Below are 22,724 nucleotides of genomic sequence, written 5' to 3'. Positions count from 1 at the left end.
TACTCAGAACGATTGTATGATAGTGGGATGGGGAGTTTGGGTAAAGATTGCGATGGACTGCAGTGCAGTCTCAGTCAACGAGGTACAGGCAGAGTCGGCCAACACTTCAACGAAATTGCGACTACCGTTCAAGAGAAGTCAAAATGATCTTTGTCGGATAATCGGCAGATCAAGTGATACCAAGCTTCGCTTGGCACAATCCGTCAGATCAGAGAGACTCAGATCCGAGAGACGATGATGTCGACGGGAGAGATGAAAAGGTGATCGTCAAGAGAAGAAAGAGTGGCTGCGAGCTACAGTTATGTAGTCACTGCGCTCTGTGCTATTCGGCAGGGCATTGTGCCGATATCCATATTAAACATGGTTGGTTCTTCCTTTTGACTCTCAGCTGGAACGTTTTTTTGGGGAGTTCGAGGGGCACCGCATGTGACGTAGTGACGCCAGATTGACCAATCAGAATGCACCAATGAGCAATCGCTCTTTTCGTCTGTTCCTGTTTACTCTCACATCTCCCTGTTTATTACTAGATTTCAGTCGAAGTGAGCAATAGAGAGTCGTTGGTTGTGTAAAACATGCGCATATTGTCTCAGGTCATGCTCTAGTGCTATGAAAATCCAGACATAACAGTATGAAAAATATACAAACAGACACCTTCCCATGGATCTTCATGATATGTGGCCGTGCCCAACCTAACTAGTAAGCCATTCCGCATACATGGTGCGCACCGCCTCAGATCCCGTGTGGCTGTGACCAAACGCCTAAAGTAACCATTCCTTGCAAAACCGTAGCCTGCCGTGTCGCCTAAACATAGCGCTGATTTGCAGATGTTCAATTCGCTTTGTCGGACTCTACATTGGGGAAAGAAGCCAAGAAAGCGATGGATGCTGCCACTTTACGAGCCTCGGAACAGGAACTGCATGTCTTCCGGAGTCAGTTTCTCTAGCGCATCTCCCTGGTCTTTGTTGATAGTGCCGTTGATCATGTTGGCCTTCTTCTCCTGAAGAGCAACCATACGTGATTCCACCGAGTCCTCAATGCAGAGTCGTGTTATGACACAGGGCCGGCGTTGCCCGATTCGATGGCATCTGTCAGCACTTTGCCATTCAGCTGCAGGATTCCACCATCTGTAACCAATTCCCGGTCAGTACTAGATCCTTAGATAAAACAAAAGGTGAATTGACTTACGGATCGACAATGAAGACCCGAGATGCCTCTGTAAGATTCAAAGCCACTCCACCAGCCTTGAGAGAGACTAAGAAGACTTCGACATCGACGTTCTTCATAAAATGGTCGATAGAATTCTGACGTTGCGCTGGAGTCATACTGCCGTCTAACATGACCGTATTGAAGCCGGCTCGGCGCAGACGCCATTCGACTAATTGCAGCATCGAAGTGAACTGCGAGAAGACAATCGACTTGTGCGTCTGCTTCTTGCTTCGTAGCTTGTATAGATCGTATACGAGCATCTCAATCTTCGTAGATGACGTCCAGTCCTCCATTCGGATCCGGTTGATGATCGAGTTTTTCTTAACCACGTCCTCTTCTTGCTCAATCTCAGGCTGCTCGAAATCAATTGACAAAGGGATATGGCACCGAGGGCAGTCAACAACCGAATCCGCATCAAAGGAACGCATATAGTCTTTAGCACACTGACGACAGAATTCATGATGACATCGAGACCGAATTGGGCTTTCAGCAGGTTCGTCACAAATGTTGCAAACTAGCACATTCTGCCCGCCTTCACCGTGCTTCTTAAGAATCAGGTCTGGGTGGTTTGCTACCTGCCGCATTTGCATGATCAATCCGAAAATGTTGGCATAGTTGTTAAGCATGACACCACGGCTAACGTAAGTGTCGAACTGTCGAGTAGTATTGGTCATGATACTGGTAGAGAAGTCGCGTTCAATCTCGCCGAAGAACTCATTGTGTATAATGACACTTTAAAATATGAGCTTGATTCTTATATTCCACACTGATGAAAAGGAAGTACTTACCGCTTAGGTGGAAGTTCCATTGACGATGTATGATCTCTTTTCAGACGTCGAAGCATGATTCGGTCCGTGATAAGACGGAGCTTGCGTAGGGCATCCTGGCGAGCCTGTCCATGGCTTTCCGTGACTGGAATTTATCAGTATTTAAAAAAGGTGCCTTTGTTGAAATCTAGTCTTACTTGGATTGAGGATTTCCTGGTTGAAGACCGACACATGACTGAATCCACTGTGAAAACTATGAGATACTGCTTCATTATCTAACGGGAGATAATGGTTGGTTACCTGTGATGGCAATGTGTGCATCTCTTTTCGGCGTCTTGAGACCAGTGTAGCTCCTGACATTTGCACACTTTGCAGAAATAGCATGCAAATGGGCGAACTTCAAGGAAACGAAGTAGAGAGAAGAACTCGCCAATGCGATTCTGAACTGGAGTTCCTGACAGGCACCATTTATACGTGGATTTTAATGCGAAGCATGCACGAGCAACACTGGTTGTACGTTGCTAATTGATGTCAGATGACTGTGAACAGCAATAAACCAATGTCACTTACTTTTATGCTGTGTGCTTCGTCGAGAACCAGACGATGGAAATCAATTGAATGTATCACACCTGCAAATATGGTCAATGTTTGGAAGCTCATAACATGAATTGAGCAAATACGTACTGTCTTCTTTTACAATGCCATCCTCTCGATTCCAGCCTTTCATTTCTTTGCGGTACATTGACTCCAGGCCAGAATCTGAAAAGAAAAAAAACATCCCATCAGCTGGATTGAGACAATAGAACAAGTAGGTAACTCACATGAAATCATGATAACGTCGTAAGCAAGGAGGTCCTTTCTTTTCAAATGCTTCACTTTATGGTTTGAGTTGTGATAAACGAGCACCTTCAGTTTGCCATCAGTGTATTCCTGTGACTGGTCAGAATTGATTGCATACCCGCTGCCGATTTACTCACGTTGATTTCTGACTGCCATTGCATCAAAGCAACAGGAGGCACTACAACTAGAGATGGCTTGCCCACAGGGTAGTCAGACATGAGCAAGGACACCGCTTGGATTGTCTTCCCCATGCCCATCTCGTCGCCTAGCAATCCTCCTTTGTATTGGGTCTTTTCCTGTTGCATCATCCAGTTGAGGCCTTCCAGTTGAAAAGACTTGAGTTTGCGGCTAATGCCCGCTGGCTGTTCTGCCTGCTGAGGAACGATTGCTGGCATGTTTTCCAGATCTTTCCACATGGTGGTTATCAACGGATGTTGCTTCTCCAGCTTTCTACGCTCTCTCGCTGCCTGCCATGGGTTAGTATAGAAAACACATTGAATTCGAGGCATCAATCATACCCGGCGGCCCATGTGATAAGGAAGCGCTGTCTCTGTCTCTCTTAGAGCTCGAGCTCGGACCCGGCTGCGAAGTGAATTGTTAGGATTTCGAGCTCGTCGAGTCGCGGGGGGCGTAACAACTGGAACTTCCTCCTCTACTTCAGGAGACGCTTCGTCCGCCTCGCTTGCATCATCGTCAGATGGAGAATATGCATAGTCGTCTGCATCGTCCGTACCATGCCCATCATCTAGCATACGCATATCACCGGCATTCTTTGTCTGAGATTTAGGTCGAGAGCGTAAGGATCGCCGGCGGCTGGATTGAGGAGACATTTGCTCATCCCAGTCAGGCAATAGTTCATCCTCTGAGTCTTGAACCATGGGCGTGAAGTCTGCTGTATCGAGAGTATTCCGTTGACGTTTGATTTTACTTCCTCCATATTCTTCAAGTTGCAATTCACGAGCCAATGCCGCATCAGATGACTCAGTAGCGAGCATTTGAGAGACAGTTCTCTTTCCTCGGGTGGAGCTTGTAGACGCAGACGAAGGCAGAGCAAGGGCACTGGCACGGAGCTGCAGGGCTCTTCTCGAGGCACTGACCCTTTTTCTGGTCTTTCTACTAGTATTGTTATCAGATTCTGGCGGGGAGACGGGAACGCTTGTAGCGGGGGTATCAAGAATGCTGTCCTCGCGTGAGGTCGAATCGACCGATGGCGGCGAAAGTGACGAGGCAGTTGATAGGGAATCTTTCGCTTTGGCTGGAATAGCAACCTCGACTATTATGGATGACGTTCTTGTAGTACGACGAGTAGATCTTGGAGTCGGACCTGGAATTGATGCTGTGGTCGTCTCATCGTCGTCTCGAGCTTGAGTGGCCGACGCACCGCGTGCAAGCCTGGCAGAACTGCGTCTGGTCGTCATCGTAACGGTCGCTGCCTTTGTAAGAGGCTGGGTACATACATAAAGATGAGCTTTTAGTTTCTGTTCGCATGGTTTATTTCGACGGTATCTCAGTCTTACCACTAGATAGATGAACGATAAATCTAGCAACTTTGTACGGAGTGAGAACCGTCTTTCAAAACTAATAACGACAAGTGTGCTGGCTCTGCCCTCGTATGGTAACAAGTTCTACCTCGAGAGGTGTTTTTGACAGAGAAGAAGGGATAGTTGAGATTGATAAATCTGGATGGAAAGAGCAAGCGTCTGATTGGATAGTTTTACCCGTTCCCTCGCGGCAGAGACGTCCTCATTGGTGGGCCCGTGGTTGCCTGAAGCACACCCCTTATCCACTCGGGGCCCGCCTGCCTCAAGTGCAATAAAGCGTAGCGCGGGAAGGCGCGATCAGTATCGATCGGAATCTGGGAAGGAGCCAAGTCAAAGAGACAAAAAAAGTCTTCTTTCTTGCCACCTCCTTGATGGGTACTCGATCTTGGTTGTAAAAGGCCCAACGCCTCCCAGGAACACCTCGGTAGTTACATGCCGATGGAGTTCTCGTTCTCTTCCTCTTTTTTTTTTTTGTGCATCCTCGACTACTCCCGTACGCCTTATCGGAACTCCACTCTGCCGACTCTCGCGTTAAGTGGAACGCGAAAGTGTCACGAGTTCCTGTGACTTTTGCCTCACCAAAACAGGCATAATTGCACTGATCGAGAGGAAGTCACTGAGTCGTACGAGACATTTATTCTTGAGGAGTCACCAATATGTAGGTTGCTGATAAACAAACATCTCTTTATTTATTTATTATATGGATGAAACGAGTCTGACAATGAATTCTACAGGTCGAACAGGTCTAATCGGCGGCAGAATGGAAATCAGATAAGGGGACCGTGAGTTGGATCAAGACCGCCATCTTCACTGATGCAAAGCTTACTTGAACTCTGTATGCAGACATTCGGCTCTCACTGACTTTCTAGCGGTAAGGATCTATTTTTCTAGTCTATATTTCATGCTTTCTTCATTGTCACAGGCTCCGCGAGACACCAAAGGCAACAGATTGTTTATAATCATGTACTAAATTTGACATCCCTAGTCAAACAATATCTCCGCAGCCCAGATCCAGAATGATTATCAAGAGCGTCTACGTCAGGCCGAGCGTCAGGCCGAGCGTCAAGCCGAGCGAGAGCAGAGGGAAAGTGGCCAAGTCGAAGAGCAGTATGAGGATGAGAATACTGGCGAGGCTCCCGAGGAAAAGAAGAAGAGGAAACGAAAAGAGGCTGCTACATTAGCCAAAATCAAACAGAGCAAAGAATTTGCACGTCGCAAAGCTCGCAAGGGCGATGACACGGATGACGATGAGATAGCTCGAGACATGATGTTACAAAAGTCGAAGCCATTGCCGGGACAGTTAGACAACTGCGAGATTTGTGAGAAGAGATTCACTGTCACACCCTACAGCAAGACCGGTCCAAACGGTGGCCTTCTTTGCGCCAAGTGTTCTAAAGAATTGGCCAAAGATGAGAAAAAGGCGAAGCCGAAGAAAACTGCTCCTAAGACGGGCCGTCGTCAGAACCAAAGCAAATTACTAGATGGCATTGCTCAGCAAGGCGCTCCAAGTCTGGTGGAGATGTGCATAAAGGTAATGCATTTTGCAGCGGTTTTGCTGAATGGTATTGTGGCTAATAAGATGTGTAGAAAGTCGCAGACAACATCAACGACGTGGAAGAGTTTGGTGACTTGCCTCCACAATTACTCCATCGTTTGAGTCAGATTCTATCCAAGAGACGAGTGCTCACTCCTCGGACACTTCAACTGTTTCTCCGTTCAGATTTTGATGCGATCAATATCTACGATTGTGGCAGTAAGTCTATCGGTTGATATCTGGTATATTTTGAACTCTTGCTAAAGCATTCTAGAACTCGAGACGGATGATTTTGAGAAGATTTTTGCCTTTATGCCGCATCTAACACATGTCAATCTGCGCTTTGCAGGTCAAATGAAAGATAAAGTGCTAGAATACATGATGGACCGTCAGCTCAAGATCAAGCATCTCCAACTCGATGCAGCGAATCTCGTCTCTGATGGTTGCTGGAGACGACTCTTTATGAAGCTTGGTGCTCAACTCGAGGGATTGAGACTTTCAAATCTCGATTCTTCCTTCGATGACGAAACTGTCGTGACCCTTACGAAACAATGTCCAAATCTTCGGCGCTTGAAACTAAGTCACTGCTGGAAAATCGGCGACGAAGCGCTTGCTGCTCTGGGAAATTTGTCCAGCCTCGAGCATCTCTCACTCAACCTACTGCGAGATGTGCAACAAACCAATGTTGTCAATCTCGTCGATAAACTCGGACCTAAACTACGTACTCTGTCTCTACAAGGCTCTCACGACTGCGACGATAAGCTACTGGAAACAATACACACACGTTGCTCTCGGCTTGAAAAATTGCGATTGTCTGATAACGCAGTCTGTACTGATAAGGGCTATGTGAATCTTTTTACGGGATGGTCGAACCCGCCTCTGAAGTTTGTTGACTTATCTTCGACACGCGATATCGATAACTCTAATCCGGACGGACCAGCGGAACCTGTTGGACTGGCGTCAAAAGGTTTCGTGGCTCTGATGGAGCATTCAGGATCCAAGCTAGAAAAATTGAACATCAGTTCGTGCCGTCATATTTCTCGTGATGCCTTTGAAAAGGTCTTTGCTGAGGATCGGATCTATCCTGCATTAGCGGACCTGGACATTTCGTTTCATACCGTGATGAACGATTTCGTTGTCGCATTACTCTTCAAATGCTGTCCCGCGATGAAGAAGTTGACGGCATTTGCTTGTTTCAATGTCGTTAACGTCCGCGTCCCAGCAGGAGTGGCATTGATTGGCGGTCTTCGAGCCCAAGACTCGATCATCGTCGAGGGAGACTTCTAAATATTCCTTTTCAATCGAAACAAGTCAATATATCCACAGCATGTCAAGAACTCGCTGGAACTGTTATTCCCTTTTGTACCTTTTTCCGTGTCTCACATGCTTCGTTCCGAATGGCTCGGTAGCCGCGGGGCTAGTCTTACTAAATGTTCTAGATCCCAAGGGTTTTGAGACAACACTCCCTTCTTCGTTACCACGTACCATAGATGGAGAATTGCGTTGCGATCATTATATAAATAGGAATGTGAATAGCATTCCGGTGACAGACACCTGGCTGCTCGTATTACCCGATGAGTTGTAAGGAATGTGAGATGCATATGCAGTGTGTACATAGTATAGCCATTAGTACCGCAGTTATAGACCAGACCAGTCGAAATCTCATTGCCCCTTTCTTCGTGACACAACGCAGATGGTTATTTTTATGCCGGCCCAAATGCAAGACATATGATGCCATGATCATCCCAGTACACAGTAGTAGCGGGCTGAAAAGGTCTCGCATGTGCCAGAAGAGTCAGAGACAAGTCGAGACGATCCACCCGAGCTTATGCGCTAAATTACATAAGCATCCCTCTATCAGTGCTCCGTGATTACGAGATGTATCCTGTCGATCTCTGTGTTTTCTTATCACGGCATGAGGAGAGGCTCAAATGGACGAGATAATGTTTATGCAAAGATAGAGGGGATTGATAATAGTAGTGCTCAATATTTAATTGATATGGCGAAGATGACGACGCATCGCATAGAATCTCCAACTCTAAAAAGGGGCTTCCCCTGATTCAGATCGCGTATTGTAATTACCGCTGGAACCACACCACTGGCAGCGTGAAGGCGTAAAATACGGTATCGCGGATCGGCCGATGAGACCGGCGGTGGCCAATCAGCGGGGTGCTTTCCGCCACCAGTCAGCTGTTGATGCTCTGTCCAAGATTTTTTGGCAGCCACCGTCTCCTCTTATGTCTTTTTTCTTATTCTTGAGAAATACAGCCTCCTTCTCTTTGCCTGTGCAACTCAGGAAGACGCAGAGCAGTAATTGTAGAAAAGCGCATTCAGTATCTGCAGAACGAACCCAGCCAAGCCGACAAATCTCTGGTACTATATTTGGGTCGATCTTGTTGATAATACTAGTGGGCCTGTAACAGATCAATTAAATACTGGAGATATCGTAGGCCGAGGAAAGGCCTGGAGAGCCGTCAACGACTGTCAACTTGACTGGCAGTTCATAAAATAATTAAGGAAAACAACCCAATTTATACTTGTGCATTCACTCAAGCTTGGCTACATTGCTGCTCGAAGTCTGGCCGGAAACGGTGGGTTCCTGGCGGCATAAACATCGCCAGTAGGAGCATGCCAGAAGGGCCACGGCGCTAAATCTCATGAAAACATCGATACTTTCTTCCCCTTCGTCTGTCTTCTCGACTGGAGCGATTCAATTTCTGTTTCATTCATTTTTTTTTTTTCCCTTATTTTTTCTTTTCGTTCTTGTCCTTGTTCTTGTACCGTCGTCTCTGCACATTGTCCCGCCATTAATCATAATAATATTATCGTGCTACTCGCGGACTCGGTCAGAGCCTTCCGTTGATTCCAGTGAATTCCTTTGCTGCGACTGCCCCCCAGCCTGCCGTTTGTTGTTTCATCAACCACCGAATCGACATCTACACGGCCCCTCGATAACCTCGACGTTGAAAGAATTCCTCGCCGAGGCAGAGTTTTCATAAGAAGAATAAAAGCATCTCTCTCTATACAGTCGAATCTCGTCTTGAAAGCGTCTCCCCGTCTCCCTTGCGGCGGTGTTGGCACCAGGCACTCGAGTCGGGCCTTTTTGTGTGTGTCAACAGGACAGTCCAAAACACCGTCTCAATGCCGATCAAACTCCCCAAAGGTTTCGCACGGCGAAAGTCGTCTGGTAACGTCCTCGACGAGGCGGAACATTCACCTGAATCCTCGTTTCGAGTATTCGAGCGTCCGAATGGTTTAAACAAGGGCAAGACCTTTACCACTGGTGAGGGTCGATACTACCGCCCAGAAACTGCGGAATCAGATAATATATTTGCCGGAATCGAGAAACCTCTACCTCATAATAGGTATGTCCCACGGTTCTAGCGAGTGGATGACGAACCTTGGTCAAAGTGTTCCGTTTGCTGACATACTTTGGCAGGGCTAGTGGTGGTACCAATAACTCCGCATCAACAGGTCTCTACGACAGCTCCTCTTCTGCTCGATATAGTTCATCTTCAACCCTGCCTTCGTCCACCGACGTCCCTGTACATAATGACCATTCCCGAGGAGTTCATGACTTGCCTGTGCCACCGGTGCCAGAGTCTCCCTCTGTGTTCTCCCTGCGTGCCGCCGGCCGGACATTCTCGTTCGGTGCGCGATCGCTACGTACATCTACACCCGTCTCACACTCGCGCCAGCAGACAACGGCTTCTCCATCGACTACCCGAGATCGAGCGACGACTGCAAGCTCCGCCAGCACGGCCATTCCTCCCAAGTTGTTAGACTCTGATTTGACTATTGGTCGAGCAGGCGATGACGACGATGGGTTTGGTAGCATGTTTGAGAACTTTGGCAAGCGAAAAAGCGCTATATTATTGGATTCTTCGAAATCTGTATGTCTATTGCCCACAGAGCGTGTTCCTTTATTCTAACAATATGTAGAGCGATACCCATACCCAACCGAAAGATAAGCCGAACGACCGAGGCGTCCCGTTAGCTCCTATAATTACAGATCGACGGCAGGCTGTCGAGCCATCACCCTTATCGTGGGATAGTCAGACATCTACTAATGCATTGATGCATGGAAACGATGACCGCGACAAGCATGAGGGCCGGACAGCAACACTGCCTCCGTCACAATCCATAACATCCGTCAAATCCGTAGCCCCCGAATCACCCGATAGCTACGATTCTGAAGACTCGCCATCGTTCATAGCTAACAACGATGACGCCGAGATTGTTCGTCAATCTATACTCTTGTCTAGTCGGGATCCCCATCCAGCTACCTCAAATAGTCCCCCACATGCAAATACGAACGAAGAAACTCCCCTATTCGAGAATGATGAGATCACATCTAGTGCACATTTAGCTTCGCAGTACGAGGAGCGACTTGCCTCGGCACCCAACACTCAGAACAAGGTCATGACACCCGCTCAGTTCGAACGCTACCGTCAACAGAGAGAAATGACACGCAGATTGAGCACCGCGTCCAAGAGTGACGGTTCGGACGCCGGAAACGATTATGAAGATGACGAGGAAGATGAAGATGAAGGAGAGAAGACCCGAGAAGCTGCACGGCAACGCCGCAAGCAAGAAGCCCATCTCTCCGTCTACCGTCAGCAGATGATGAAGGTTATTGGACAACACGCTCCCGCCCAATCGAGCAGCTCTCAAACACTGCGTCCGATATCCGAACAGGGCAGCATTAGCACGCCAAACTTGCTCTCGCGCTCGTCGATGCTCGGTTTGCCCACAATTCCACAGGAAGGCGGTAAGAGCAGCGATGGCGAAGACGATGAGGATGTACCTCTTGCAATATTGGCCGCACATGGATTTCCCAATAAGAATCGGCCGCCTACTCGGTTGACTGCGTCGAGCTCTAACCCGAACCTCCGCGTATCATATGCAGGATCCCCTGGGCCTTCCGCGAACGATAACGGTTCAGAAGCTCGTGCTAACTTGCCAGTATTTGCCCGCAACCTACCGCGAGATCCATATTTTGGCGCAGGCATTGTCAATGCTCCACAGAGGGAGAGTTTGGCAATGAGTGGTGGGGCGCCTCCTTTAGGAAGTTCGCCATCTCAGGCTTCTCTACATCCTGGTGGTCTCGTCGGTGTGATTGCAAACGAGGAACGTGCGCGGGCGATGCGCAGAGGCAGCCCCAATGCTCAAGCTGCAGGCATTCCTCGTCCGTACTCGGTCGCTAATATGGCTCAAATGAATGCTCCAGGTCCTTGGACCAACCCCGGAGGTTTACTTCAACAGCAGCAACCTCCAGTGATGACATCCGGAGAACAAGCGCAGATTCAGATTTCTCAACAAATGACGGAGATTATGCAGGTGCAGGTACAAATGATGCAGCAGATGATGCAAATGCAGGGTCTTTCTCCTGGACAGCAACCACCCCAACTCAATCCTAATATCCTGTCTGGCATTGGTCAGCCTATCAATACAGCCCAACGTCCGATGTCAATGGCATCGTCATTCCACCTACCCGCTAACCCACCCCAAGCCGATCAGCGCACAATGAGCATGTTGGATCCCAACATGTCTCGATGGAACCTCAACCGGCCGGCTTCAATCCATCCAGATGCAATGGGACGACCCATGACACCGCAAGGTGGTTATGGATACGCTCCATCCATAGCTCCTTCTGAGCGTAGCAATATTGGATTGGCTGCTCGGTACCGTCCAGTTTCCATGGCCGGACAAGAGCAGCAAATGCCTCGGTCATCAACGTTCACATCGTCAACTCTGAAGCCATGGAACAATGAGAATCCGCGACCAACATCGGTTTCTCCCAGCCACATGCAGCCTGGAGAGCGCAAATCAACTTCGCTAGCAACTGTGACGATTCGACCGGTGGCTAACACCAACCGACAGTCTATTTCTGGGAAACAGAATGTCAAGCCTGCAGTTCCGGATGAGGACGAAGATGAAGCTTGGGCAGATATGATGAAGAAGCGAGAGAAGAAGAAGAGCAGCTGGAAGTTGAAAAAAGAGAACTCGACTTTGGGCGATCTTTTGCACATGGTCCATTAAATAGTCATGTCAAATCCCTTGACGGATACTCGGCGATGGTGATCATTTTTGAATCTTGACTATTACCTTATACGTCAATTTCTTATACTTCCATGGTGTCACAATACGATTCTCACCAGTGATATTCCCTGTTGCATTTTTTTTTTTTTCTTTTTCCGTCCGAGGATATGTCTTCTCCCTCAGCAAGCAGCTCTACGAAGCATGTCCTGCCTTATGTATAATCCTTCATTATAAAAACCATGTTGTTACATTGCGTTTCTAATTTGTTCGACGGAGTTGAGCAGCCATTCGGGTCATGATTTTTTTTACCTTCTTTCTTCCTTGTTTTTATGACTCAAGCAACAAGCAATATTTTTTCTTTCTTTCCCAGGGAGAGCTTTTCAGGATAATGAAAATGGAATACTTTTCTGTCATCATTTAAGCAAATGTATAGATCTTTTTCATTTATTCATCTTCTATTTATATTCAGTCTTTGTCACAATTGGAAGAAGCACAAGTAAAAATTTATGCAATATGATTGGCTGGGTAGTCACGTGCTGATACTGATAGATCCACGGTAGACGACTTTTCCGCCTAAGAGTTGGACGGATTGTGCAGTCTATCAATCGATCTCCTTTTTACATTTGACTGGTAGATCCCAACACCTTTGGTCATTTCAATACTTTATATTAATCTACCTACCATCTGATAATATAGTCTACCCGATATCTACTTGGATATTCCCGTCAAAAGTTTCTATTATATCTCTTTTTTACCAGCGAGAGCCGACCGAAGACGCCCTTTTGGAAGGCGATTTCAGGCAGGCTTTTGATTTGCTATACTTTGCCTATTGAGCTTTGAGTTGATTGGGTAGAAGCGTGAATATGAATGCTCCAGACAGGTAGGCTTGCTCTGGTCTGTCTTTTGTCCTCATGGACTTGCTTCGTTCTTGCCTATCAGGATGCTTCCCTTGACTGTCATCTTTCCTCGTTCATTTTTATGTCTACCCTTCTCTTCTCTTCTTCACTCCTACCTCTTCGTCACTCTCTATCTACCCTTGATTTTCACCAAGTCCTACTACATCCACTCACTCCTCTACACCATCCCATGACTGACATGCCGTGGACCAAAAATGGCGAAGCAGCTGCTGCGTCATGGAACGGGAATCGCTATCGAGATTACTCGGCTCCTCCGCCTGCTGTGAATGTGCCTAGAAAGTATTTACTCTTATTTCCATGTCGTGTCTCGTTTTTCCCATGTCTTTTCGCTCTGGGTTGGAGGACGTGATTTGATGTTACTACTGTTTTGAGCAACTCGTCTCCATTCTCCTGGTTTTCTGGCTGCTGACATCACCCGATAGAACAGAGAGCTTCATTCTAGGAGAAGGAGAAAAGAAGATTGAAGAAAAGGCAGATACACGTATGTATCCGTTATTTCACCGGTGGTCTTGGTGCCTAATTCAGATGACTAGGAACACCATCAACGTCTATATTCACTCTTAATAAAGAAGACCACTCAGTGGGCAATCTCCTTCGTGGCCGTCTTTTACAGAATCGCCACGTTACTTTCGCTGCTTACAAGGTATATCTCTTTTCTTGAAACAACACATGTAAAGATTTAGCTAATGGTATGAAGATTCCCCACCCCCTTGTACACAAAGTTGAGCTTCGTGTACAAACAGACGGCGAAATAACGCCCAAGGAAGCTCTACTTGCAGCTTGTCACGACACTGTCCGAGACTTGGGCACATTATCTCGAGAGTTTACCAAGGAGTTTGAACTGAGAAAGATGGTCGGGGCTTCTCAGCATCAAAATGGGACTCAGGATGGTCTTTAAAACCGACATTTCTCTTCGACAAAATATTTATGATATGGGCGTTTGTGTTTCTTCTCTTTATATCTCTGCGGGGTTCAGGGATGGGTTAATTAGCATTGAATGAAGGGCTTGGGATAATCATATCTGATTTATCACAACTATTTTCGAATCTTCTATTGTAGCATATGAGTTCCAGATCCGACCAGGTCTTCTTGGGAGAACGCGTAGGAGGCAAAGATCACATTTTACAACACCGTATTCGAATCGGTTAACAACCACGCTGAAACATTTCGATTCGAACAGAATTTGAAGATTCGTGGTTGAGCTCTATAGGATCATGGAAGAAGTTGTTGACTTTTCGGGCAGGAAGTGGCTAGCGCATGTTGGCCTGAGGCTCACAATTTGCCATCTTTCTCAGGTTCCCGTTTGAGTTTCCCCCCTTCTCCTCGGGACAGCCGTTATTGTTCCAAGCAAGCTTCTGCCATCTCTACTCTAGCATGTCTGCGTTCCCTCGCATCCTCGTGCTATATTCTCCAATCTGTGCATGATTTTATTTTTTGGTTTCATGTCTATAATATCTGTATAAATGTATTCAGCTTCGAATTCGTTCCTCGGCGGCGCAAACAGCGCTCGCCAACAGCAACAACAGCAGGCATCACCATTCCAGCAGCAGCAACCTGCTGGATTCCCCCAGCATGGCCTAACTGCTCAACCCACGGGTTTTCCTGGTGGTCAACAACTCCAACCTCAATACACTGGTTTTCCAGGTGCTGCTAATCCTACGGGTTTTCAGCAACAACCATATGGTCAACCGTCGCTCCAGCCACCGCAACAACAACAACAACAACAACCGCAATTGCAGCCGCAATTCACCGGTTTCCCAGGTGCCGTCCAGAACCAGTTCGCGCCCAGTCAACCATCGCAAATTCCGCAGCAACAGCAACAGCAAGCTCCAGCTCCTCAACAATTTCCCAATGCATCCGCGCCACCCCCTACGATCGCCGTTCACAAGACATCAGCGCAGATGGCGCAGTCTTTCATTCAAGATAGCGCGTCAAACCGACCTACTCCTCCGCCGAAATCTGGGCCAAGAATACCGAATATGAGGTTGTCGTTCATTACGGCGGAAGACCAAGCCAAGTTCGAGCAGTTGTTCAAAGCTGCTGCTGGTGATGATGTGACCTTGGACGGTGGGTGCTTACTGCGGGTGTCGCTTGATTATTTCTTACTAATATTCGTGGAATAGGGGACAAAGCTAGAGATATCTTGTTACGTTCGCGCTTACCTGGGCAGGATCTGTCTAAGATTTGGTAAGAAGTCTTCTGAAGATCACAGGATATGCGATCTAACAGACTTCTAGGGTTCTCTCAGATACTAATAAGACCGGCCAACTTTTCTTTCCCGAGCTCGCATTAGCTCTGGTCAGTGAGATCATGGAACAAGACGAGTGATATTGAATGCTGACATACTCATAGTACCTCTGCAACTTGAGACTGACCGGCAAGGACATTCCTTCGACTCTACCCGAGAAAATTGCCAATGAGGTTTCGTCAATGGTCGACATCATTTCCTTCGGCGTCCCGGATACACAGTCAAGCATGCAACAGACTAATGCTCCCAAGTTTGATGCTCCTCTTATGCAAAACTCTGCAGCGCCCCCTGCTCCAAAACAACCCACGCCACAACAACCATCCAACTCGCAGCTCCTAAGTCAGCTTACCGCTCAACCTACTGGGTTCTATAATCAGGCGACTGGCTTCCAGCCGCAAGGTCTAGCACCACAGCCTACTGGTTTCCCGGGTCAGCCGCAACCTGTTCAACCTCAACCCACCGGTTTTCTCAGCAACCCGCAGGCAACTGGGTATAACGGCCTGCGCCCTCCTATGCCACCGATTCCTACTGGCTTTGCTTCTCAGTTATCCCCTTCTCAGACCGGAATGGCTCCACTGACTGCCCAACCAACTGGGGTACCTGGTCAGTGGGGATTCGTCAACACTCCCGCAACTGGACTACCGAACATTGATGCTCTCAAGCAACAACTCATGCCACAGCCCGGCCGCGAAGGAGGCTTTAGTACACATGGTCTTTCTGGTAATGCAAATATTCCATGGGCTGTTACTAAGGAAGAGAAGAAAATCTACGATCAACTATTCCGTGCTTGGGATGGTATGAATAAGGGATTCATTGGTGGAGCTACTGCTATTGAGATTATGGGTCAAAGTGGATTGCCAGCTTCGGATCTAGAACGAATTTGGACACTTGTTGACTCCAACGACAAAGGAAAGATCAATCAAGACGAGTTTTGCGTTGCTATGCATTTGATTTACAGGAGACTTAACGGTTATCCTATTCCTACCCGCTTGCCACCAGAGCTGGTTCCGCCATCGACAAGGAACCTGAATGACTCGATCGGTACTGTCAAGTCTTTGCTTTCTCAGGATGCAGAAGCCCGCAAGACAAGTGGTGCTTTCCTTCAGCCACAGAAGACGGGTGTTAGTTATCTAAAAGATCACTCGTTCCGTGGGGGTGCTACATCACCTGGTGCAGCAGGTCGTCGTGATGCCACGAGATACCAGAATAGGGACGAAGTTGGTTATCGTTCCAGTGCCCGTCGTAGAGTTGGTAATGGTGGTCGTACACCTTCTCCAGCTGCTTCGTCTCAGGTCTCGGAAAGATCCGATGAGGAATTAAGTGTTGATCAGTTGAAGAAGAAACTCCACGAAACAAAGATCATGTTGGATGCTGTCGATTTTAGAGATCAGAATCAGGCCGAAGAAGATGATGCCATGGACCGCCGGGATAGACGCGAGGCTGAGTCTCTAATGGACCGTATTCGCCGTGTCCAAGACGACATCGACACTGACCCAAAATCCGCTTTCCGTCATGTGGACTCCGGGGCAGAGCGCCGTTCACTACGCCGTCAGCTACAGTCTTACCAGGACAAGATTCCTGAAATTGCCTCTAACGTGCGCAAGGTTGAGAGAGCTATCGCCGAAGCCAGACTTGAGCTTTTCCGCTTGCGAGATGCTAAAGCCCATCCTAACAGTGCCCTGAACATCATATGCACCGGACCTGGAGCACTATAACGGAAGCCGACAGGATCAAAGCTCGTGCTAGGGCTCGAATGCAGGCACGTGCCGCCGAGTTGGCTGGTCGCCCTGTTCCTACTTCATCCGATGATGAAGGTGCAGCTGGCCGCCGACTCGAAGAGGAGAATGTAAAGATTAAAGCTGAGCGTGAGCGCAATGAGGCTATGACTAGAGACGTGGAGGAGAGTGTCAAGGAATTTTCTCAAAGCCTTGAAGACAGTCTCAAAGAAGGCAGTGAGAGTTCTACTCGCGAACATGAGAGGCGCCGATGGGAAGAGGCTCTGGGAGTGGAGGATACGATTCGAGACTTTATCTACGATTTGCAGCGTGGTAGTCGTACAGCCAAGATTCGTAAGGAAGAACAGACTACTCGTTCTGTATCCAATGAGCTACCATCGGCGACAAGATCTGACCTACCGTCACGACCCGCTCTTCCACCTTCAACATCATCATCCGCATCCCTCACAGGTCAAACTCACGAGGAACGTGTTGCTTCTGCAAGGGAGCGTGCACAAAGACGCATTGCTGAGCGTATGGCTGCTGCTGGGCTTAAACCTAGCACAGACTCCGGCGACACTCTACTGCAGCGCCAAGAGCGCGAGAGGAAGGAGCGTGAAGAGCGTTTGAAGAAGGCGGAGGAAGAAGATGCTAAGCGGGAGCAAGAAAGACAGCGTCGTCTCGCCGATGAACGTGCTCCTGCACCGGCGGCTGACAAAGTCGCTGGCAAGAAACCTCCTCCGGCACCTCCATCGCGCAAGGGTCGACCAGATAGCGCGCCTGAATCAAAAATTGCCGAAGAAACAGCAAAGGCTGAAGAGACTGCGATTAAGGAACAAGCAATACGGAAGGAGCAAGAAGCACAGGAAGCTGAAACAAAACAACTTGAGTAAGTTCCAACACACATAATGGAGACTATTTCTAATTTGTACTATAGGGAAGAGGCTCGACGACAGGAGGAAGAGCTGCAGAAAGAACGCGAAGCTCATGAGGCACGTCTTCGCGCTCTCGAAGAACAGGTCCGTGCCGGTAAAATCAAAAAGCAGGAAGAGAAGAAACGGAAGCAAGCGGCAGAGCGAGAGGCAAAAGAGAAAGAAGCCAGACTTGCTGCCCAAAGAGCCGAATTGGAAGCAGCCAAGGAGCGTGAGCGTCAACTACAACGTGAACTCGAGAATCTCGAGGAGAGCTCTTCCGACGAGGAGGGTCCTGAGGAGATCACAGGTCCTCGAGACAACCATCCTGCTGCACCTGTAGCACCCGTATACTCTCCGCCTCCAGTATCTGTGACTCCGGCTGAAGCAGCTGATGTTCAACCCACACCACCTGTCAACGGTTCACCATCTAGCAGCCGTAGTGTTCCTGCAGCCGAGTCAAAGAACCCCTTCTTCCGACAGCTGAATCAACCTGCCGAGGCCCCAGCAGCCGAACCAGCTGCAATCACACCTTCAGAAAGTCAATCTACAAACCCATTCTTCAGACTGCAACAACAGCAACAGGAGGCAGGCACAAAAGCTGCAACCAGCCCAGCAGCCATCCCTGGTCCACTTGAGCGGAAACCTCGAGCACGTCCCGAACAAGACGATGACTGGTCTGCCGCTGGATCTGATAACGAATCGTCCGATGACGAGGATGATGATCGTGTAGGAGGTGGAAGCGCAAAACAACTTGCAAGCATCCTCTTCGGTACAATGGCACCCCCTAGACCCTTGAGTGCAATGGATGATTCGAAGTCGGCAACTCCTGTACAAGAGAGTAGTCCTACCATGGTGCCTCCTCCATCAGCACCACCAACCCTGCCAGTTGCAGAGGCTCCATCCTCACCTGAAAGTGATACTCCCGCGGCAGTGGCAGCACCCTCTGCTCCACCACCGCCTCCCCCTCCTCCACCCCCAGGCACTGCTGCTCCACCTCCGCCACCGCCTCCCCCTGGCGGTGCACCCCCCCCTCCTCCACCACCACCCCCCGCTGGCGGTCCTCCTGCTTCAGCCTTAGGCGGTGGTGGTGGTGCGCCTGACCGAGGTGCTCTATTTGCATCTATCCGAGCTGGAACGGGCTTGAAGAAGGTTGAAACCAAAGATCGAAGCGTAAGTGTTGTTGCGGGCCGCGTACTGTGATATTGAAATACTGTTGATCTGGACATAAACCTGTCGTTTTTCAGTTTATAAATCGTGCACTTTTTTTTGCTTTTTGATTTATTTTCGCTGGTTTGAATACAATCAGACAGCATTGGTTCGATGTAGTTTTACTTGTTAGTTGTTATTAAGTACCTATACTTTTCTGTTCAGATAAGCTTCTTGTTGAACTACCTACCGTAACTGGAATCCGATAACGTTGGCGGAGTGCATTATTCTGATTTGAAGGTGTCGGGGTCTAGGTATCTAGGTAGATCTTTCTTGATCTGTGCACTGTCTGCTTTCTCCTTCATTCGTACTCTCTTCTTTTGTCTGGTATAATATTCGGTGCATTCATATATACTGAAATAAGACATTAAATTGAATCTTGGAATGAATATGTGCAAGACGAACAGAAAAACACATCAATTATCGACTGGCCAATAATTGAATATACAATGTAGAGTAAGTATAAGAAAAGTGTACTTGATGAGGGAAAAGATCTATGTCACAATCTCAAGGATCACGTTGCCAAGCGTACTCAGTGACCAAAGCACAATAAGCCCACAGCCGATTTTTCGATCCATTTTCCAATGATTCAACGGTACCAGAATCAACAACCCAACCAGAGTTAATAGTAGAGTGACACCACTAATTATGAGATTTCTGGAGATTGTGATCCTGTACGGAGCATGGCGCGATGCTTCTTGTGTGATTGTAGACAGTGTTGTGGTATCAGCATTCGAGTGTAACGTCATATACAGCCCCCCTATACCAATACCAAGTAGAATATTGAGCATGGGTCCTCCGAAGCAAGCACTCAGGGCCATGACTGGGTATCCCAATCTGGCTACAGTGATATCAGCCACTAGGTCACTCAATGAGTTACCCACAGCAAAAATGGTGAGACCCAAAAGTGAGTCGCTGATATCTAGAATGACGCCAATAGTTTTCAGCAGACTAACGACTTCGTCTGCTATTATTGCGATCCAGCAGATGCCGACTATGAATCCAATGAATGATAGGACAGGGCGAAGCTGGTCGGGTGCTTGTGATAGGTTATCATGTCCTTTGAGGAACATATTGAGTAGTACGGCGCATACTAGTGAGACACCTAAACTGACCGGAATCGGGATAATAAGATTTCGTAAGTCATGCTCGTCATCCAACAAGGTCCAAAAGGCTACTATCGTAAAGAGAGGGGATGTGAATACGTGGATCGTTGTGAGAACTCGATGCCAAGTCCGCGCTGTCGTAGATGAGGAGCCATCGCCCAGCTCAGGTGGCCCGGCTGCCAATTCCGAGTCGATTCTTGCTCTGTTAGGAAGAGTGTTTGAGTCCTGTGATTGCACCACAGAGGAGGTATGTTCTGTACTATCGCGAAGCCCGGTGCCGAGTAACTGATGATCCTGAGGCTGCAAAGTTGGCGACTCATCAGGGAGTCGAATGATCGGAGTGGGTTGACGTGGATCACCGTCGGGAGCATTAGGAAGAGCGGATGAAGAACGACGGTTATCCGTCTTGTCATTTGTGGCCTCAGCTCGACTAGGATCTATGACGGGGATTGTAATAGTTAAAGAAAACACACTGGGCGCCGCGACAACACTTAAGATTTTTGCCCAAAACGACTTTGATCTCCAATCACAAAGTGTCGGAAAGAGAGTGAAGAACATGGTTCCAGGAATCAATGATGGATAATACCACCATCTCGGCATTCGCTCTTCCTGGCCGAATGCGCTCTGGTATTCTCTACTTGGCGAGTAAGAAGCGGCCGGAAGATTCAAAACAGACGGTTTAGGTGATAGAGAAGCAGGAGAATCAACAAAAGGAGGAAATCGTATTGTCTCGTTATCACTTTCATCTGATTGCTCAAAATTGATGGACTGTGGAAGAATGTGACCAAGCGGGGAGACACCGCCAGGTGATGGGAGCTGGTGGGATCGAGGTGATATCTGATAGTTAGGCGAATGAAAGGGGCCATGTGGAACCGTCAGGCGATCAGCTAGTGGTGATGCAGGTGATCGTGGAACAGAAAGAGTGGAAGGAGTTGATGGTTGATGTTGTAAATGCTGAACTTGGGTGCCATGTTGTAAAGAAGCATTGTTAGAGGACCCTCCAATCACAGGAATCAGCGTCCCACTATGCTCCTTCGCATCGTTAACCGTGGTGTCTATACGCAAAGTAGGAGTGTCATTAAGCGAAGCAGATCGACGTCGATCGGAGTGTCCCTCTCGTCGTTGGAAAGGTGATCTACCCTGACTCGACCTTGGCAGTATCCGAGGAGACGGGCTGACAGAATCAGTATCCACGTAATGGCCAAGGTCTATCGTATCATCATGTATGCTTTTTGCCTTTTTCAAAGATGAAAGGACAGATTGAAACTCTAGAGCACCAACTAAACTAGGCCGGATCGAAGTGGTCGTTGGCCGCCGCGCAAATGAAGGTGGTCTTGTCACACGCATATTCTCCCGTATCTCAGCAAGATATCGGTTTCGTGTCTCATCGTCTTCTTCGTCATCGTCCTTCCATGCTGACCTTTCCAGTGCTTCAAGGTCGGGAGACCTCTGGCCCTGTAACAGGTTGCTTGTATCTCCACTAATAGGCTCCTCGTCCGACGAGTGTTCTTCTAGGTCCAGTTCCTGACTTTGAGGTATGTGAAAGTGTGCTCGTGCAGCGATTTCTCTGTCGTATTTCCGCCGTTTACGGGTGAGGTACCAATGCCAGGACACAACTAGTATAACGTAAAACACATAAAGACCAATCATTGATACACATTCCCAAACATGTAGTTCGCCATCAGCTAGAACGATCACTGTTAAAATCGCGGCAAAGATGAAAAATGCCACGTCACGTACAAAGCTTCGACGGGCGACTCGGAAAGGTCTAGCTAGAGCCATTGAACCTGCCACCACGGCAGTGATGAAACAAGCAGCCCCAATAAGCTCTCCAATAGCTAAGCTGCCGCTATTGGAACCCATTGCTGCAAACGTCGAGAAGACATCCGGACTACCATTCCCGAAAGCGAGGAAAGTGACTCCCGTCAAGCTTTCACTCATCCTAAGGATGCTGGCAATTGCGCTGAGATTGATACAGAGGAAGTCACTAGCAGCAATACCGATGGTGCTGAAAAGGAGCGACAACCATGCTATAATTATCGCAAATGCAATTGGCTGTACATGGCGAAGCGAGCAGTAATATAGCTGAAGATAGGGGAAGATCCCGTTCTCATCCGGACAGTTGCTCTTGACGAATGCACATTGATCGTCTGCATGACGAACGAAACGGCACTGCACGGTGTTAGCTCAACTCCGTGGTCTAAATGATAAGAAACCGGGAAAAAGAGAATCTGTCATACCTCTATCTCTTGCTCAAACGGGCCGAGTCGCGAACTGTTTATCTGAAGTTCTGAATATGCCATCCGCTTCTGAAAGCCATTGTCCCCAGTTAACAATTGGCTCTCAAAGTATCGAGCTATCCAACTTCCGAGGGCCAAGGTTGATAGCACTGCAATACTCAAAAAGAAAGGTCGAGGGTGGTATCGCTGGTGCATCCTCGGACGCAGCTGCGGTAGCGTGAATATTTTATGTTGTTTGAGCATCACGACGGTGGCATTGTGATTGACCAAGTTTATGTGCCGTTCGAGAATTGACCAGGTATATATCTTTGCAAGACATACCTTGACAGCGTCAATATTATCGATAATATGTATAACATGCAGTAACTCGTATAATTACAGTTTAGTCATGCATGCCATATGGAGACTCAACCGTATCGAAGCGCTCGAAGAGACCAAAAACAACCCA

General features: G+C 48.1%; 7 protein-coding genes across 7 annotated transcripts, besides 3 other annotated features; 5 read left to right on the top strand and 2 right to left on the bottom strand.

Annotated features, from left to right (window-relative positions):
• Positions 1 to 892: 892 nt before the first annotated feature.
• TSTA_089620 (DNA excision repair protein Rad16, putative) lies at positions 893 to 4,231 on the bottom strand (the record flags this gene model as incomplete). Its single annotated transcript, XM_002478643.1, has 10 exons — positions 893 to 1,124; positions 1,186 to 1,938; positions 1,995 to 2,118; positions 2,171 to 2,217; positions 2,274 to 2,494; positions 2,544 to 2,602; positions 2,658 to 2,732; positions 2,795 to 2,903; positions 2,951 to 3,280; positions 3,332 to 4,231. 10 exons carry the CDS (start codon positions 4,229 to 4,231, stop codon positions 893 to 895), a joined length of 2,850 nt encoding a protein of 949 aa, XP_002478688.1.
• Positions 4,232 to 5,054: 823 nt separating this feature from the next.
• TSTA_089610 (DNA repair protein Rad7, protein) lies at positions 5,055 to 7,175 on the top strand (the record flags this gene model as incomplete). The annotated part of the gene is made up of 5 exons (XM_002478642.1): positions 5,055 to 5,067; positions 5,114 to 5,136; positions 5,340 to 5,885; positions 5,942 to 6,107; positions 6,163 to 7,175. 5 exons carry the CDS (start codon positions 5,055 to 5,057, stop codon positions 7,173 to 7,175), a joined length of 1,761 nt encoding a protein of 586 aa, XP_002478687.1.
• Positions 7,176 to 8,602: 1,427 nt separating this feature from the next.
• Positions 8,603 to 8,665: a sequence feature (A-rich).
• Positions 8,666 to 9,029: 364 nt separating this feature from the next.
• Positions 9,030 to 11,930, top strand: TSTA_089600 (uncharacterized protein; the record flags this gene model as incomplete). The annotated part of the gene is made up of 3 exons (XM_002478641.1): positions 9,030 to 9,253; positions 9,328 to 9,805; positions 9,831 to 11,930. 3 exons carry the CDS (start codon positions 9,030 to 9,032, stop codon positions 11,928 to 11,930), a joined length of 2,802 nt encoding a protein of 933 aa, XP_002478686.1.
• Positions 11,931 to 13,025: 1,095 nt separating this feature from the next.
• On the top strand, positions 13,026 to 13,745 carry TSTA_089590 (DNA-directed RNA polymerase II subunit RPB11a, putative; the record flags this gene model as incomplete). Its single annotated transcript, XM_002478640.1, has 4 exons — positions 13,026 to 13,126; positions 13,270 to 13,328; positions 13,381 to 13,490; positions 13,545 to 13,745. 4 exons carry the CDS (start codon positions 13,026 to 13,028, stop codon positions 13,743 to 13,745), a joined length of 471 nt encoding a protein of 156 aa, XP_002478685.1.
• A 565-nt stretch (positions 13,746 to 14,310) lies between these two features.
• Positions 14,311 to 16,810, top strand: TSTA_089580 (actin cortical patch assembly protein Pan1, putative; the record flags this gene model as incomplete). Its single annotated transcript, XM_002478639.1, has 4 exons — positions 14,311 to 14,914; positions 14,971 to 15,034; positions 15,085 to 15,145; positions 15,200 to 16,810. The coding sequence occupies 4 exons, from the start codon at positions 14,311 to 14,313 to the stop codon at positions 16,808 to 16,810; spliced, it is 2,340 nt and encodes a 779-aa protein (XP_002478684.1).
• Positions 14,554 to 14,575: a microsatellite.
• Positions 16,811 to 16,848: 38 nt separating the features above from the next.
• Positions 16,849 to 18,924, top strand: TSTA_089570 (formin 1,2/cappuccino, putative; the record flags this gene model as incomplete). The annotated part of the gene is made up of 2 exons (XM_002478638.1): positions 16,849 to 17,699; positions 17,748 to 18,924. 2 exons carry the CDS (start codon positions 16,849 to 16,851, stop codon positions 18,922 to 18,924), a joined length of 2,028 nt encoding a protein of 675 aa, XP_002478683.1.
• Positions 18,671 to 18,773: a sequence feature (G-rich).
• A 500-nt stretch (positions 18,925 to 19,424) lies between the features above and the next one.
• On the bottom strand, positions 19,425 to 22,519 carry TSTA_089560 (sodium/calcium exchanger protein; the record flags this gene model as incomplete). The annotated part of the gene is made up of 2 exons (XM_002478637.1): positions 19,425 to 22,208; positions 22,277 to 22,519. The coding sequence occupies 2 exons, from the start codon at positions 22,517 to 22,519 to the stop codon at positions 19,425 to 19,427; spliced, it is 3,027 nt and encodes a 1,008-aa protein (XP_002478682.1).
• Between the last annotated feature and the right edge of the window lie 205 nt (positions 22,520 to 22,724).

The sequence above is a fragment of the Talaromyces stipitatus genome, genomic scaffold (assembly GCF_000003125.1).
Source record: "Talaromyces stipitatus ATCC 10500 scf_1105507295527 genomic scaffold, whole genome shotgun sequence".
Lineage (NCBI taxonomy): Eukaryota > Fungi > Ascomycota > Eurotiomycetes > Eurotiales > Trichocomaceae > Talaromyces > Talaromyces stipitatus.
The sequence above is the reverse complement of the archived record's forward strand: the minus strand, read 5'-3'. Positions and strand labels throughout refer to the sequence as shown.